This window comes from Sciurus vulgaris, assembly GCF_902686455.1.
Source record: "Sciurus vulgaris genome assembly, chromosome: 5".
Taxonomy (NCBI): domain Eukaryota; kingdom Metazoa; phylum Chordata; class Mammalia; order Rodentia; family Sciuridae; genus Sciurus; species Sciurus vulgaris.
Window position 1 is genome coordinate 154,691,221 of NC_136465.1, and position 18,464 is coordinate 154,709,684.

An 18,464-nucleotide genomic window follows, 5' to 3' on the forward strand; every position below is an offset into this window, starting at 1 on the left:
CACATCTAAATAAATAAAATAAAGGTTCATCTACAACTAAAAAAAAAAAAAAAAAAAAAAAACCCACAAACTCAACTCCTAATGTGATTCTCAGATTCAAACTTTTAGCTGATGTGAGAAATGGTCCTTTTACCATAAAGGGGAGTCAGATGTAAATCAAAACTCTAGAAAGAAAAATCACCAATAGAAAGGACCTATAGAGATTTCATATTTCATCCACTCATTCAAAAATATTTATTGAAACCCTAGCATTTGCATATCATGCTGCCAGACGCTGAGGGATTTGCTGAAGAAATATTAAAGATTTTCACCCTTCCGTGGAGGAGCTAAGTGCCTGCTTTGGAAGAGATGACATAGACATATGAAATAGTTAAGTTGTAATTCGAGGCAGCATATGATTAAATACCACAATGCGTGGTTCCGACAAGAAATGCTATGGAGTTCAGAAAACGGAGTGATAGCTCAGTGGCACCACTGTTTCCTGCCTACAAATTGGCAAATTGTAGCACTATTTGTATGAAATATTTTACACTTGTTTTTTTGGCAGCCTTAGGCCTTGACTCCCAGGCGGCATTAAGAGCCTACAAAAATATTTGTACTCCAGTCTCTCTAGAATTGGCTTTAGGGGTTTTTTTTGTTTGTTTCTTTCTTTCTTAGAGGCAGAGGAAGTACCATGTACAAACCAGAGTGCCCATGAGAGGCAGAGAGTTTTTTTGACAGTCATGATCTCTTTCGGATAGAAATAAGGAAGCAGCCTCGTCATTCTGTTTCAATGCCACAGTACCTTGTCCCTGTGCTGCAAACTCTCCCTGACATTGAGAGACGGTTTAATTTGAACTTAATGTCCGTGACGGACGAGCAAGCCATCAAGGGTCAGATGAATTTATGGCTTTGAAGAATTGCTAATGAAAATCTCTGTGGTAATGATGTTGGAGTAGGGACCAACACGGTGGTAGGGGGAGTTGGGACACAGATGTGCTCCCTGGGAGTGGGGTTCCCCAAAATGTCAGAAGATGACATTCTAACCTCTTGTGCTCAAGTGTGATGTTTAGTGAAACTCACTGACTTCCTGTTCTATTTTTGCCATATTCAAATGAGAACAGAGCTCAAAGATGAAGCAACAAGGCCTCAATTCTTAAGCATCAGAGAGAGAAAAGAGGAAGAAGAAGAAATAAACTTTTTTTGAAGTCAGACACACTTTTTGGCCCATCATTCCCTTCTGTTCCCCTCAGAAGTGTCCCAGAGATGAATGTGGTCATCGTTTGGTTGCTTTTTAGTCTCATGGTTCTTGTGTTATCAGTTTCTTTTAAAACTTCCAGATGGGTGTGGTGGCCCAAAAACTTGGGAGGTTGAGGTAGGAGGATTGCAAGTTCAAAGACAGCCTCAGCAATTTAGCAATGCCCTAAAGAATTTGGTCTCAAAATTAAAAAAAAAAAAAAAATTTTAAAGGACTGGGTGCTTAGCTATTCCCAGATTCAATCCCAAGTACCAAAGAAAAAAAAGAACAAAACTCCCTGCCCTTGGCTCACCAGCTCTTCATTTTAACCTTTGACCTTGAGGGGGTAGACACACCAGAGATGTGTTGTTCTTTCTTTGATACTTTTCAGTGGAATGTCTGTGCCATTTGAAGATAATATGGCACTTGCTGTTCATTCTCATTGTTGGGTTGGTGGCCCATCTGGTGAGACAGGGTTCTTCCCAAGTTAGTGTGACCTACAGTGACCAAGACACTAAGCGAGCCAGTGATCTCCCGTCTCAGCGTCTGAGCATCTCTTTATCAAAGTAATTGACCTTGGCCTCAACTTAAGACTTCTTTGGGGCATCCTCTGAGCTGGCTGACCTGGGAATGTGGCCCTGAAAAAATGTTCCACCCATATCTTTTAATATAATTTGGTATCTGTCTAAACAAATGCTATGTAGCAGATGGTTGTGCAATGTCTTATCAAATTCTTGGGCAGACTCTGCCCTTGAAGTATTTTTATTTAATTATCATACTGCCAAGCACAAAATAGTAGCTTTATTGTTTTTTTCTAAACACAGAACAAATTGCACAATAAGTTGAATAGGTTGACATTCTGGGAATGAACTGCAAACCTAATATTTATACACTGTGCAAACCCTTTCTTGGGCATTTCTTTGATAGGTATTTCTAAGAAGGAACCCTTTATTTTAGAATCCATGAATGGCTGTGCTTTGGATGTATTTGGCGATGTCATCTTGAGAGATGGCTCAGGAGTCTAAGTTCAACGTGTTGTCGACATTTGTTTTCTGCTCCAAGACATGATGCGGGGAGGGGGGAAAACGCTGTTTTCTTGTTGCTTTTCATGATTTTAGCATCATGTTCCTATTCTCGCTCAAATCAATAATCCACTATACAAAGCGTTTTCTACGGAAGCCAAGTATGAAAAAGTTGTAACTAATGCATGTATGGGATTGCTGTCTTGATGTGTCCTTTTTGTTTGTTTTAGGTGTACTTTTCAAGGAGATTGTGCCCATTCAGAGCCCTTAGAAAACTGGCTGGATATTTCCCATGGAGCTAAAAAGTGTCCTAAAATTCAGATAATTCGAAGCAGCAGAGATAAGGTAAAAGGAAAGATTTTAATTTGTTTACCTCCATAGTGTCATCTCATTTTGCATAAGTGATGCTAACTTCCTTCCGAGCTTAAAATATCTATTAGCAATGAAATAGGAGTCCATTCATTTTGTCTATGAATTCTGAGTGTCTGCCAGATGCCTTCCACTCTGCAGAGTGCCAGGAATGTAGGAGTAATCAGGTCACTCCTGCCCAAGTGGAGGGTGTCATCTACATAAAGATGACCTTCTGTAGCTGAATATAAGGAAAAGATGGGCTTCTTTTTGGGGGAAATGGGGGAAGAGGAATAAGGGATTGAGCCCAGGGGTGCTCTATCACTGAGCTATATCTCCAGCCTTTTTTCTTTTTTCTTTTGAGACAGGGTCTCATTAAGTTGCCCAGGCTAGCCTCAAACTTGAGATCCTCCTGCCTCACTGCCCCCAGTTTCTGAGATCACAGATGTGCACCCCTACGCCCTGCAAAGAGATGGATTTTTAATGTAGTAGTACTGTATTTCAATTTTAAAGATAGAGCAGTTAAGTTCAGACTTATGGTCCACAAGATTCCTTAAGTGTGGCCGTACTGTAGAATTTAGTTCTGATTCACAGTTCCTCATCCTAAAGTGTCCAGGTTTCTCTTAGCAACTCTCCTATCAACATGGCCTCCAGCAATATCATAGAGATGGAGAGATAACCAAGGTGGGCAGGGACTCTTGCAAGTGAGGTCCCTTGGAAAGCCAGGGCTCTGGTCATTGGATGAAAGAAAGAAACCTATGAGCATATTCAAGCATTTTCTGAAGTAGATACCAGCCCTGCCCTGGGGGAGAATGGAATTCCTCCCTGGCAATCTCAGTGGTGCTTCAAGGAGACATTTTCTCCCTAATTATGGCTCTTGTGTTATGAATAATTGTACAGACTCCCCATCAGCAGCCAGTTGACCTGTCTGTTGCAACGCTATGTTTTATTTGAATGCCACATTAACAAGGAAATGGGCCACTCTTCCTTTTGCCTTACAATTTGCCATTTCAAATAGCAAGAACCTCACCACTTAAGATGATTTAACATTTAATAAAGGAGAGCCAGAACATTTAATGAGTGATAAATAATAAAAGAATCAAGCTTTCAAGTCATAACTGATCAGAACTCGTGGATCTAAAGTTATTTGGTTGTTGTCACTTTTCTGTTGTCTTGGGGCAGAGGGCGATTTCCAAAGGCTTCCTATGAGTTTTCCCAGCCCTGAGACAGAGGGAATAAATTTGACATAAAAGATGATAAGTAGATGCAGTGGTGCATGCCTGTAAACCCAGTAACTCAGGAGGCTGAGGCAGGAGGATTGCAAGTTCAAAGCCAGCTTCATGCAACTTAGCAAGGTCCTAAGCAACTTAGCGAGACCCTATCTCAAAAATAAAAAATAAAAAGGACTGGGGAAGTAGCTCAGTAAAATGCCCCTAAGCTCAATTCATGGTATCAAATACACACACACACACACACACACACTCACACATGCTTAGGTATTCTCATGTAGGTATAAACAAATTTTATTTCTCTTGTGAATCTGAAAGACAGCTAACTTTGATGCTAACAGAGAATGGTAGGAAAGACCATGATCCTGGAATATACTCAGGCCTTTCATAAGTGGATAAGAATATGCAAGATTTTTTTCTTTTGTCATTAAAAAAAGTTAAGGGCAACACTTCAACTCAGTGTAGTGGGAGGAAGTAGCTGGTCAGTGCTACTTATGTAATTTGCTTACCTATCTGTGGGTTCACTAGTATAAATTAACCATTTATATCTAGTCTGGGATGTTTCAAAAAAAAAAGTACTTAGTACCCAAACAACCACTAGAGTTTTCTTTCCTGATCCTCATGGTCTTACCCTTACCTTACCAGCTCACTGCCACTCTCCAGGTGAAGGAGAGAAAAATTTAGTAATTTGCCCTGCTCAGTGGCACACATGTGTAATCTCAGCAGCTGGGGAGGCTGAGGCAGGAGGATCAAGAGTTCAAAGCCAGCCTCAGCAAAAGCGAGGCACTAAGCAACTCAATGAGACCCTGTCTCTAAATCAAATACAAAATAGGGCTGGGAATGTGGCTCAGTGGTCAAGTGCCCCTGAGTTCAATCTCCAGTACCACTCCCCACAAAAAAAAAATTTAGTATTTTGAGTAAAGCTATTTTTTGGAATGATTGTTCCCCTGGTGCTGGGGATCAAACCCAGAGCCTCGCACATACCAGGGAAGCATTATACTACAAGCTTCACCCCCAGCTCTGGACTGATTCTTTCAATAGGGTTGAAAAGGCATCCAATTCCATCTCTTTATCATATTATTTCAAGATATTTCCTGTCCTTACGGCCATCAGTGACTTACCTAAAAGTCTCAGCTCTTTGTTTAAAAAACACCTTATCCTGACCTACAGAGATGGCAGTCTGAAGGGGTCCCCACTTCCATCTTTGAGCTCAATTCAGAGTATTTACTAACTACTCATGATATACCAGGAAACATTCTATTACCTTTGTAGGTACAGAAAACCCTCCATAGAATGCAGAACCTCTGTTCACAAGAAGCTTTGTTTCTTTGCACAAAACAACTAGAAAATAGTATATCCCCATCCTCACCATGGAATCCACATTAAAAAGAAATGTTCAGAGCAATTTCGGTTCATGTAGGAGGGATTTTCTCTGGGGTTTTGTTGAGTAAAAACAGCAAGATGCAGACAAGTTTGCATAGCATGATCTGATACTGTGCTAAAAAGTCCCCTATGTGTTTATGTATATATGTCTCTATATGATTGTTTGCACATATAGAAAAGTATGAAAGAATTCATACACCGTTCTAAGCCCAGGAACCCCTGGTGGAATGACTGATGTGGTGGGGAGGAAGGCAGAGACACGTAAAAAAAGAAAACAAATTAAAACCTCACCCACACAAATGTGAAAAGGGATGTATGACATGATCTCATTCTAACAGTTACGTCTGCATTTTGTAAAGAGATGTTAAAATTCAGTACAAATGATTTATACCAATAAAGATATAAAAAAGATAGAAGTAAAAGTATTTCTCACAAAACAACATGGTTTGTAAAGGAGGGTCACTGGAACACTCTTTTACTATTCCCAGCTGAAACAAAAAAAATCCACCATTACCTATACGAACATACATTGCTTTAAAAGGTCTGAACAGGGGCTGGGGAGATAGCTCAGTTGGTAAAGTGCTTGCCTTGCAAGTACAGGGTCCTGGGTTCAAGCCCCAGCACCGCAAAAAAAAAAAAAAAAAAAAAAAAATGTTCTGTATAATCTAATAATACCAAAAACAAGCAAGAGAAATAATTACTGCAATGAAATATAGAAAAATACTATTTACTAACCTTAAGTGCTTGCATACCTTCAAAATCTAAATATATAAGCTCTAAAACCTATTCGAATGAATAAAAGTTAAATGAAGGGCCAACTGTTTAATGAATACTCAAATATTAAAAACCATCCTACCTGTTGGGTAAAACAAACTTTTAACTTCAATTAATAAAAAGTTCCACTCATGAAAACAATAGAATATTCAGGCATAAATTTAAAGAGCAATGAACATATCCTTTATTTTAAAATTACTTTTGCTCGGAGGCACATGTTGGGGACAGCTACCAAAAATAGTGGTTTTGCCTTTGCAGAATCTTATCATAAGCCATTCTTTCTGATAGTAATTAGATTGCCAAACATTGTCTATTGAGTCTATTTATGATTCATCATAATGGAAACTTATTCATTTAAAACATTATCATAAATAAAATATTTTTTCTTGGAATATATGAAAAACGTCTTGAATATATTCATAAACATTCTCCTTCCTAATGGGACAATACCATAAAATGTCACTTTTTCCCATCTTATTTTTCTAGATTTCACATAATCCTAGTGGAATTTGAGTAGGCATTTTCTTAAAATTAATATCATATTCATTTGTAATAATATGAACCGATCAAGAATATCCAAAACATCTTTTGAAAAAAAGTTTATTTAGTCAAGACCATCCCTATGAGATTATAAACATATATGTTGTTGTACATATATTTTGCATGGTATATGTATATGTAGTCTATTCTTTTAAATCAGAACACTCCATGTTCTGATTTTAAAATAGTGGTATAGAACCATAGACTGAAACTCAGAAATAAATGTAAGAATTTTAAAGATCACATATTATAAAATAAGAGGAAACAAAAGAATTATTCTATAGAAATAGAGGAAAGGGACCAAAGGTGGGGGAAAAGGGAAATACTGGCAAGTGATATTGGTCAAATTATATTGTTATATTGTATGCATATATGAATATGTAACAACATACCCACCATTATGTACAACTGTAATGCACCAATAAAAATATAGGAAAAAGGAATTATCTTATAGAAAATGTTGAAATAATTGCTTATACTATGGAAACATAATTTAAGTCACATTTTACATTAAATATAAAAAATAAATTGTAGGCTAATTAAGGAATTTATAAAAGTATAACTCACAGAAGAACTAACAAAAAAGGAACTGAACACCAGATAATTTGAAAATATCATTTTCTTAGCTCTGAAGCAATATAGTACTTAATAACAAAAGAAAAATACTTATATACTTGATTTCCTTTTTAACAAAATCTATATAAAGAAAAATTAGGTCTGAGGGTTGTGGCCTAGCTTGTGTGAGGCACTGGGTTCGATTCTCAGCACTACGTATAAATAAATAAAATAAAGGTTCATTGACAACTAAAAAAAATATTTTAAAAAAATTAGCTGAAGCACGACACTTCAGGAAAATATTTTCATAGGCAAAATATTAATTGCAAGATATAAAGCTAGGAAAAATTAAGAAAAACATCAATACACCAAAAAGTAAGTGGGTAAAAACATACAGTGTCACAAAAGGAGATTCAGAAAAGTAGATACAAATATGGAAATATGTTCAACCTCACTAGTTATAAAATAAATACAAATTAAAGCAATAATAAGTTATGCTAACACCCACTGATGGTGAGGCCAATTAGCAGAGCCTTTTTGGAAAGCAATTTGGCAGTGTGCTTCAAAAGTCATAAATATATTCATTCCGTTTGAAGCACTAATTCCAGGTGTGGAATCCTGAAGAATTAACTTAAAAGAAGAAAAATCCTAAGCATGAAAATGCTGTTGCAGTCACATTTATAGAATTAGAAATCTGGAGATAACCAAACTGTTCACAATAAGGAGAAGAGTTAAGTAAAATAAGGTGCTTCGTTTATCAACCTGGTGGAATTTTAGGAGCAAGGAGTCCCTTGGCTCCTTGGATAAAGCCATCTCCGCATCCCATCTGACCCATTGTGTCCTCACTCCCTCTTTATCCAGCTTATTTCAAGAAACAGTCTCAGCCTCCTTTTCTGGCTCCTGCGCTCCTTAACTCTAAATAGTGGAGCTGTGCAAAGTCCAGTTTTGGCTCTCCCTCTCTACTTGATAGACAATCTTATCCACTCTATGGCCTTATATATCATCTATTCATATCTCCTTTGCCTCCAGCCCAGATGGCTCCCTGGAGCCCCAGCTCATATCCAACTTGACACATCCTCTTGAGGATCACATAAATATCTCGAATTAAAGTCCTCTAAAATTGAAACCTCAATCTTCCACGCAAAGAACAAATCTGTCCCATCCCAGTATGTGGTACCTCTGGTACCACCATCCATCCATTTGATCTTCCTGATCCACATCCCCACTCTAGTCTTTCCCATCCTTCCTCTTAAGAGTTCCCCAAATCTGTCCAGTTCTTTCCATTTCCAATACACCATCCTTGCCCAGGTTCCTATCATCTCTTGATGATCTAGTACCATGTGGCCCTCCATTTCTACGCTAAGGGAACGTCCATGCTTCCATTGCCACTCTAGGGGAATGACCATAATTCTACTAGTCCATAGGCTCTTTGAGGGCAAGGACTGCAGCTATTAGGCTTGCTGATGTGTTCAGTGCCTAGTGCAGCAGCTGGCATGTGGTCAGAGCTTGATAAGTATTTATGGAATAAACAAATGGAATGATTTCAGTTATGTAAAAACTATGTATTTGGAACTGGAAGTAAATGTTGAAAAATTAAAAGAGTTGAGGAAAATAGGATGTGATACACTTGTAATGTTTAAGCAAAGAATTCAACTTAAGATCTGTATGTATACAAGATAATTATGTGGTCATGGGCTGAGATGTGTGGTACAGATATAAATGTGGGTTGAAGAAGTCGGGCGAGTGGGGAGTTCAGCCACCCGTTGAAGACGAGCTAGTCGGAGTGCTTTGGGGTTATTCCTGGGCTGAAGTCCATTAGAGGCGGTTTAATTTCAGTTCTGGTAAAGTTGGACTGAAAGGAGTTGCTCTCTTGCAGCATGATTCCAGGACCCCAAACCAGGGTTTTTTGAAAATGGAAAGATAGGGGTGAGCTCCAGAGAATAGATTTAGCAAGTTTGTTAGAGAACCGGGGAGAGAGCAGAGACTCGGATGGTTGTGCAGAGAGTCCAGGCAGAGGTCAGAATTATCACAAGAGATAGACCCCTTCCAGGTTTGCAAAGCATCACTCTTCATCCTGGGTGGCAGAGTCCCCTCTTCCTCCACTACTACCTTCCCAGCTTCCGGCCAGGTACTTTTCATGCACCTGATGCCAAACACATCCACTGGTGGCATATTGATCCCTTTAATTTTCCTTCTGAACAGAAGTGGTCATCCTGGTTTTTTTTAGATAATTCACTTGGGAAAATTTGGTTTATGACTTTGAATTTTCAAGGTTTTCTTTACGTGTTCTTTGTGCACATATTCACACATGCATGTGTGCATCCTGTAGGCCTATACACACAAAAAAAACCCCCTCCCTTCATTTCTCAGAGCGTAGACTGACCACAAACCAAACCTTAACTAATCTTAAAAGTGGATTTCACAGGAGTCCTTCTTTAACTATTGTAGCATTCACAGTAAGTAATGAGGAGGTGGGAGATCAAGACACATCCTCTTAAATAAACGCTGGGTCAAAGAGAAATTTTAAAAAAATTATGTGTTTGGGTAGGAATACTTAATATCATAAAAATACACATTTTTCTTAAATGAGTGCATATATTTAGTACATTTAGTACAATTTCAGTTAGACTCAGTCTCCCCATCCCCTTTGGATAAAATTATTTTAAAGCTCATATGTCTAGGAAATCCTAAGAAAATTATGCAAATAAATATAAATAAGTAGAGAATTGCCTTATCAGATGTTAAATATATTTAAAGCCACAGTAGTAAAAACTTGATAATATTGAAATAGAAGTAGATGGATAGATTTTTGGAACCAAGAAGAGTTTAGAAATAAACTCCGAATATATGGCTAAATAATATATGGCAAGAGTGGTATTTCAGTTCATGGGAAAAGGAGTTGTTAAATTTCTTTTTCTTTTAGTAAATGGTTATGACATAGCTGATTAACCATCTGGATAATAATAAAATTGGACTCTTATCTCACACTATATATAGACATAAATTCCAGATGGATTAACGACATAAGTTTAAAAAATAAACAATAAAGAAGATGGAACTATTTTACACTTGTCTGTAAGCTAGAGTTTGGGAAGCAAGGAAAAAACCCTGCATCTGATTACATAAAGATACATTGTACAAGGGCAAGAAATTGTACAAACGAAAAGTTACAAGGCAGCCAGTAGATTAGGAGTAAAGATGTATCAGAAATTTGACTGATAAGGATGAATATCTGCAATTGTGTAGAGAGCTCTTAAAAATTGATAAGAAAAACACAAACACACATAGCGGAATAGGAGTATGTGATTCACAAAAGAGCAAATCAGGTAGCCAATAAAACAGTTCTTTCTTGACATCAGTTCTTCTGAGACACTCTCCTTCCTTTGGTAGGTCAAAGGTTGAGTCACATAAAACTCTAGGATGGCTGGTGAGGATCAAAAGCGGTCACTTGTTTCCTGTATTTTCTTACCCACGCAGACCACAGTGACTATGGAGGGAAGCTTCTCTCCAAGATACTCGGAGTGTGTGGTGAGGAACGTGGATACCAGCAGGTTGCTCTGCCAGGGGAAAAGTCAGTCAAATCGGACCTGCACCTGTACCATCCCCACCAGACCAACCTACAGAGGTATGTGGGCTCTACTGGGTTTTGTTACGAAGTCAAGAAAGCAAGGGAGTCTCCTGAATTCCGATTGCAGGAGGAAGCCAGGTAAAGGACAGGGAGTCTGAGTACCTCCTTCCCTGTACTCACTCCTCCCCACCTGCTGGCTCCCACCGGGGTCCTCACCTCTGCTGCACCTCACTGGATGGTTCTGGGACCCCCTATCAGATGACTGGAGAGTGTAATACAAGCCAGACACCACTGGACTGGCTCTACCCAAATGGCTCAGATAATTCAGATCTGAAAAGCAGGGAATGTCTGAGGTAAGCTGAGAAAACATGGCAGCCAACGTTCTGTCAGCTTAAGTTCATTGCACTTATTCATTCATAGAGGAAGCAATTTTTTGAGCATCTGCTGTGTGTGAGGTGCTAAGGATACTGTGACAGGAAAAGAATGATCTGGATCTTGCTCATGGTGTTTGTAACCGATTGGGTGGGGATGAATAAGCAGCTAATTGTAATACTGTGTATAATGGCAGGGAACCTAGAATCCCATGGGAGGCTCAGGAAAAAGGCACCAAACTGAACTTGGGGTTGGGACATATGGTCTGGAAAGCTTCCCAGCGGGAAGGGATAAGTAAGACTGAAAGATGAACAGAGTCAAGCCAGGTGAAGACCAGCAGGAAGAGTGTTCCTGACAGAGACCAGCATCACACGATGGCCAGAAGGAGAGAAAAAGCTGTGTTTAAGAAGCAGAAAAGGTTCTATATGCTAAGGGCAGGTGGGGTAGGGACAGGTGGAAAATGAATACCAAATAAAGCAGCCAGGGACTGTGGAGGGCCTTCTGATCCTTGGACTCCATCCTGGGAGCTGTGAGGAGACAGAGAGGTCTGAGCTGAAGGCTGGCACAGCCAGATTTATATTGCAGAAAGGTTCAATTGTACATCATCTATCCGTCCCGCTGGAATGGAAGCCCCGGGGGTGCAGAGACCTTGAGAAGACATTTTCACTGCTTGCTTGGAACAGTGTCTAGTACAAAATAGCCATTTACAATCAATAACTTTTTGTTGAATGAATGAATGGATGGCCAGAGAGGGACAATGGACTGGAGGAGGGACAGACTGAGGGACTGAGTTCCAAAAGATCAGCCAGCAGGAAAGTATTGCAGCAGACCAGGTAAGAAAGAGTTTGAGAGCCATCATAGGGACAGATGCAGATGGAGAGAAGTGAGTAGATCCTAGAGATAGTTAGGAGGCTTAGTGGAGGATTCTCTTCAGATGAGACAGACTGGAAGCAGAGGCAGGTTCATGGTGGAGGCCTCCTAGAGTAGGTGATGATCATCACAGAACTCAAAGAGTCGTGTGGCGAGAGCCAGAGTTACCCAGTGCCTTAGTCCATTCGGGCTGCTATAGCAAAATACCTTAGACTGTGTCTTTTATAGATAATAGAAGTTTATTGCTTTCAGTTCTGGAGCCTGGGAATCCAAGATCAAGGTACCAGCAAATTCTGTACCTAGTGAGGACTTGTTCTCTGCTTCCTGCATGGTGCCTCCTTGCTGAGTCTTCACGTGGCACAAGGGGCAAGGGAGCTCCCTCACACCTCTTGTAAGAACACTAATCCCACTCAGGAGGGAGGAGCCCTCATGACTCAGTCACTTCCCAAAGCCCTACTCATGATACTATCTCTGGGTGTCAAGTTCCAGTACATGAACTTCAAGGACACATCGACCTTCGACCTTGGCACCCGATTGATCCTTCACCACTCAAAAGGGAATTTAATGCACCAGGCCAGAGACCTGAGCCTAAAAATGCCTATCAACCACTGGACTCAGAATGGCTATTTGGGTCTGAATTGCTTGGCAAATTATCCCAGTTTCCCACTTTGTCCACTCCATACAGCCTTCGTGATCACTTCTGGTTCATTTTGGTCACTAAAATGCAGCTCTTGTTCACCCATAAAAGATGCTTCTCTAGTACTGAGTTTGACTGATGGGGCTAACCAGTCACTTCTAGAGCCTCCATCAGCTTCATGTGTGTGTGTGTGTGTGTGTGTATTTAAATTGGAGAGTGAACCCAGGGGTGCTATACCACTGAACTTCATCCCCAGCTCCCCCCCCCACCTTTTTTATTTTTTTGAGACAAGATCTCTCTCTCCATTACCCAGGCTGACCTCAAACTTGTAATTCTCCTGCCTTAACCTCCTAGGTAGCTGGGATTACAGGCTTGGGCTGCCACATCAGTTTAAGGTTTGACATAATTTTGTGCAGGCAAATAAATTCACTTCCTACCTCTTGTACTCGGTAAGTCAGAGTACTTGGCCAAACTAGGTCCATGGCCACCCTTGAGCCTAGAGTGGCCTCATTCCTTTCACCAATTCCTACTTCCCTTCCACTTTGGGGGAAAGTCACCTCTCCCAAACAGCCTTGCCAGATTCTGCTCTGACCAAATCCCCTTGGTCCTCCCAGGCATCGGGGTACCCAGGTACTATATGGAACTCAAACCGTTATCGTGGTATTTCATTGACTGTGCTGTCATTGCTGGTTTTTTGTTTTTGTTTTTGTTCTTTTTTCACTTAAGGTATTTTACTTATCCAGAATAACTGTAAATGCTTCCAGAGATAATGCATATGCATTACCTGGGATATTTCCAATGTTTTATGTGTATCTATCTGATGCTCAGCAAAGTATGTCTCCTACAGCCATTGTCACTGGACACCTGTCAGTTCCTTGGAAATGTATTTTTGCTGGGAGTCCCTCGGTGCTGAGTGTCCATGTCTTCATTCCACTAACATTTATCAAGTGTCTGTTCAGAGGCTCCTGCTGAGAGGTCAGGCCAGCCCTCCAAACCTCCTTGTCTCTAGAACAGAAGATTATCATTTCACATAAGCCCACTTTATGTGAGCAGAATGTTATGTGCAGTTCTGGCTATCAGAGCAAATCTTATTTCTGTAACAAGTACCTGGAAACAAGAGTTCTTAGACTTTGGGAACCACACACTAATAAAATTCCAGTAAGAAAATTAGGGCTGCCAACAAAGTCAGGCCAATTTCTCATTTTTCCAAGACTTGACTTTAAAAAGTTCCATCTACTAGTCTCCATTCATTCAATATAAGGAAAAAGGTGTTAATACTTCCTGATTAGCACTGGCCCCTGGACTAGCCCAGATGCTACTGTGGACTGCAGTTTATACAATTCTTACATGGCGGGCACTGCAAGCCAAAGATTCCTGGACCCACACCAGGCCTGCAAAAGAAGAATATCTAGAAGCATAGCCCTGGAATCTCTATTTTTCATAAATTTCTCAGGTGATTCTAATAGACAGCTGGGACTGGGAATCAGGGCCTTGGGTAGGATATTGATGTTTAAAGAGATTATAGGAAACATTACACTTCTCTAATGCTGACTACGCAATTTTTATCCTTCTTATTTCATTCTTTTGGGGTTTTCAAACCTATGGATAAGTTTTTCAAAGCCAGTAAGAAAACTTTTATCATAGATTTGGTGACAGTTAACTCCAAGAAGATCATGGATCCCCACCCCTGGAAACCACACTCTCGAGTTTGTTAGGTAAATATTTGTCAAGTGTGGATTTTTTCCAGAGGTGCAGGATTTCCTCTCTAATGTGCTGCTTTTCATATTCTAGGCACTTCTTGCTCGGTGACTTGTTTTATTCTTATGCCTTGGCCAATTACAAGCTGAGATAGTGATCCCAGGGAGAGTATGAGATGTAAATGGGCTGTAAAATGGCTTTTTCCTAGTGATTATCCATGGGGGGCTTGGAGCTAGAGTTGGGTTCGTCTGTTTGGAGCCTGGTGCTGTGCTCTGTGGCTGCCTGACGTGAACGGCCCCTGGGGAAGGAGCACATACTGATTGCAATGTTGGTGAACAGCTGGCACACCCGTGTGCCCTCTCTGCGGAGAAGAATTTTTTTTTTTTCTTTTTCTTTCTTTCTTTTTTTTTTTTTTTTTTTTTTTTTTTTTTTTTTTTTTTTGCATTTACAGCTTATGCTTGACTGTGGCAGGAATCCATGGTAAATTACTTTTCCCCCCCTTTACTCCAGATGTCTTAGTGGTCAACGTGACGTTCTCCTTCCATTCTTGGATTTTATCAAAGAGATTCAACTTAACCAACTGCTCGTCATTAAGAGAGTAAGATTTTATTTGAAATTTAAATATTCTCTCATGGTTTTAATTTATTTGCTTTACTCCACAATTTCCTAAACAACTCTTTTGTGGAGTAGAACTTCCCAAAGTGCCTTTTGGAGCATGGCCTAACGGGAGCTGGGAGAGCCACTGAGCTAATGGGCTCATTTCAAGCCCTGACAAGGAAACTGGGGCAGCTGAGGAGAGAACATGGGCTAAGCGCTCCTATCAACAGGGAAATGTATTTTCCCCAGGCCCGGGGGAGCCGTGCAGGAAGTACAGAGGGCACTGCCGGATCCTCCCCTGATGAGGACGGCTTTGGGAATGTGGGCAGAACCGGAAGGCCTGAGCGTAAGGATAAGGGAAGTCAGACTCTAGGAGACGCGACAAAGTCTCTTTTGCCCGAAGAACATATTCATTTTACCCTCCTCTATTTTTCTTTCTCTTTCTTTTTGCTTTTTCTTTTTTCTTTCTTTCTTGTTTTTTTTTTTTTTTTCCCAGTACCATCTGGAACCCTGCACCCTAGGCAAGCGCTGTACCCCTGAGCTACCCCTCCAACCTTCTGCCCTCTTTTTTATCACTCTTGATTCCTTTTAGCTATGAATCCCCTGAATTAGGGCCACACCTCATACCTAACTTCTAAAGGAAAGAAGAGATAGAGGAAATATGCTTCTCGGAGTCCTGTCCCTCCAAATGGAGGTCCCTCCAGTTTGGCTGGAGGTCCCCAAGGGAACAGTGGGAAGCCATGTTATCAGTGAGTCTATAGTGTACTCTGTAGTATGATTGACAACTAACTCAGCACCAAAAGTAAACTCCTTTCCACCCAGCCCAGGAGCCATTGTTTCAATGAAGAAGATGATTCCATACTTGAAACCAACTTGGAAGGCCACTCTAGATCTTATCTTTACAGAGGAGATACTTTGAAAGGGGATGATATAGGCCAGGATCAGTGATTTCTAAGAAACAGCATTAATTTAGGGTAGCAAAACACAAATTCTGATAAGCCTCAGAAGTCCAAAAAATAAGAGAAAGGGGGGAGAATTAAATAGAATTTTATGGCTCAAAGAGTTTAAAAATAATGCAGTTCCCCGATGCTCAGGTTTAGAGGGCAGATGAAAGGCAGCAACTGGTCCAGGTCCCACAATTTGGTCACTGAGAACCAGACCTCACACCAGATCCACCCTCCAGAGGTGAGAGCCCTTCCTGCAGGTAACTGCTTCCTGCTAGGAAGCACTTGTGAAGTAATCCTGCCTGCAGGGTCAGAGAAGCAGACAAATCACAGACCTGCTCCCAGCTCACTTAAGAGAGGGATGAACACCAAGGGGAGTCTGGGCTCTCTCCCCCCAGGGAAACTGCAGTTTCTGTAGGTCAGAATCTTCCTTTAGAAAGCATATGAAATACTGCCTGAGTCCCCTCGCCCTGCAGTAGGCACCCTTGCTGTCCCCTTCCTTGGCCACATTTTGAAACCAGCCCTGATTTTTTTTTTTTTTCATCATTTTTTCTTTAACTCTGATTATTCTAATGTTTGCTTTTCAAGTCCTGCAGGGGTTTTCCACACATGATAGGTTATTTGATTAGAAGATACAATTCTTCCTTAATTTGATTATAAAACAAACACCAGCACCCCATTCTCTCTGCCTGCCAGGTAACTCTCCCGAGCAGTTGGCAACTTGGCTGCCTGAGGAAATGAGGGTTGGCTGATATGGGACAGATGACGGTAGGGAGAGGCCCATCTCCAGGGGGACTTACCTGAGTGTAGACAAATGACAGAACTGGATTCAGAAACAGATTCAGTGGTTCCTTTTATTTATGAACCAGCAGGTGACCCCAACCTCAGGTTTCCATGGCAACACTTCTGCAGGTATGGTGATGTCTGTCAACCCTGAAGGCCTCCCAGAGCAAGGCACAAAGTCCTCTATGCCCAACCTCAAAGGACTTGTCCTCTCTCCTTCTATTCATCCCAGTCTTTCCAGGGATTTTATTTTAATTCTTTTAAAATGTTTTCACACTGCATCACAGAGAGAAATTTTAGGATGTGAACATTTTCCTAAAGATCTAAGAATTAAGTTGGTTTTCCATGTTGCCAGATGCCCCGTATGTATTGGAACTGGCTGTGCGTGGTGTAACAGTGTGAGAAAGTGTATCCACCCCTTCACAGCTTGTGACCCTTCCGATTATCAGAGCAACCAGGTAAAGTGACATTTTTGGTATTACAAGGTTTAACCAAAAAATAAATGTTTGTCTCCACCTAGTCCCACACTATCTTTTGTGTTTGTTTCACACTTTGAATTTCCCACCCACTCAGACACTGAAGGACCTTCTCCGTTTCAGGAACTCTGTCAAGTTGCAGTTGAGAAACCACCCAAGACCCCTGGAGGAGGAAGATTCAAGGAGAATAGGAATAACAGAACCAACCAGGGTTTACAGGTCAGACTCTATTTTTGTGTTGATAATGGAAAAATTCCCTTTTGATGACAATGACAACTCCTGCTACTTTGGGTTCCTTAAAAAAAAAAAAAAAGTTCCATTTTACTTACTACCAAAATTCCCTTTTTTTTCCCCTTTGGTTTTTAACCAAGTTTCAGTTAATTGGCTCAATACATCAAAGGCTGAACACTCACATAAAAGAAATTAAAACTCTGTAATTATGAAAAATGATGTTGTTCCAGTAGAAGTAAAATTTTAAAGGTGACTTTGTGGCTCACTTGATAGTCTGAAGGGACCTCTATTCGAAGCAAGCGTTAAATGGCCTTTCTGGGCAATGCGCATGGATAGAATCTATGCAAAGTATACAAACTAACTTGTTTCTGTTTTTCACTTTGTAGAGATGCTCAAACCAATAGTTAATGTGCCAAAACAGAATTGTTATAGACTGTGTATTTCTCTCCCCTTTCAAAAGTGGTGATTTTTTTTTTTTTTATTTTCATGAAATTTCCTTGGAAATTCCTCTAGTTTTCTTCACAGTTACTCAGCAAGCTCAACGTGTCTGTCATGTTTTAAGAAGGGATGTGACCACGTGAACATTTCTGGGCAGAACATACATGGCTCCTTTAGGGCACGGCCACCTTCTGACTTCCCTCGGTCCACAGAAGTTCATGGAGCATCTATATGTGGAAAAAAAAAAAAAAAAGAGTCCAAGTTCTTCTCTCATTAACCTTGGAGTCTGGCAGGCACAGACTAATGAAAAACAACAGCGTTAGAAAAACAAGAAAGGCTCAGTTTCTGTTTCATGACTAATCTGTGGCTTTGACTGATCCATTTGCAGCTATTTAAGGTCAAGTGCCAATATAAATAAGTAGCACATTTTTAATCATTACTGAAAAGTTGATAGTAACTTTAGTTGAATTAAGTAACAGGCAGAGGGAATGTGAATCAAAATGGAGCCTGCAGTTAATTAAAGCCTTAGAAAAGCTTGGTGAGCCAGTATCTCTGCTCTCTGAAGGTCTTTGAGGTTTAATTAAGTCATGGGCTACTTTTCTCTTCCCATTGGTTTGTAAAACTAAGACATAGTGACAGGGACTTGGATCAATCAGATAGTGACTTTTTTCCTTTAAATTAGACTTTATCATGGTTGCTTTTAATTTTAGCAAAATACACGTAACATAAAAATTACCGTATTTACTACGGTTAACTGTGCAATTCAGCAGTGTTAAGTATATT

At 40.3% G+C, this 18,464-nt stretch overlaps 1 protein-coding gene across 2 annotated transcripts in view; it reads left to right on the top strand.

The window, feature by feature from the left end:
• The window catches only part of PLXNC1 (plexin C1), a 140,719-nt gene that overhangs the window by 52,222 nt on the left and 70,033 nt on the right, over positions 1 to 18,464 (top strand). For both annotated transcript variants that reach the window (XM_079142819.1, XM_079142820.1), the window contains exons 5-9: positions 2,469 to 2,583; positions 10,545 to 10,692; positions 14,723 to 14,810; positions 16,892 to 16,994; positions 17,136 to 17,231. In XM_079142819.1, coding sequence (XP_078998945.1) covers positions 2,469 to 2,583; positions 10,545 to 10,692; positions 14,723 to 14,810; positions 16,892 to 16,994; positions 17,136 to 17,231 — 550 coding nt within the window. The remainder of the gene's footprint in view (positions 1 to 2,468; positions 2,584 to 10,544; positions 10,693 to 14,722; positions 14,811 to 16,891; positions 16,995 to 17,135; positions 17,232 to 18,464) is intronic.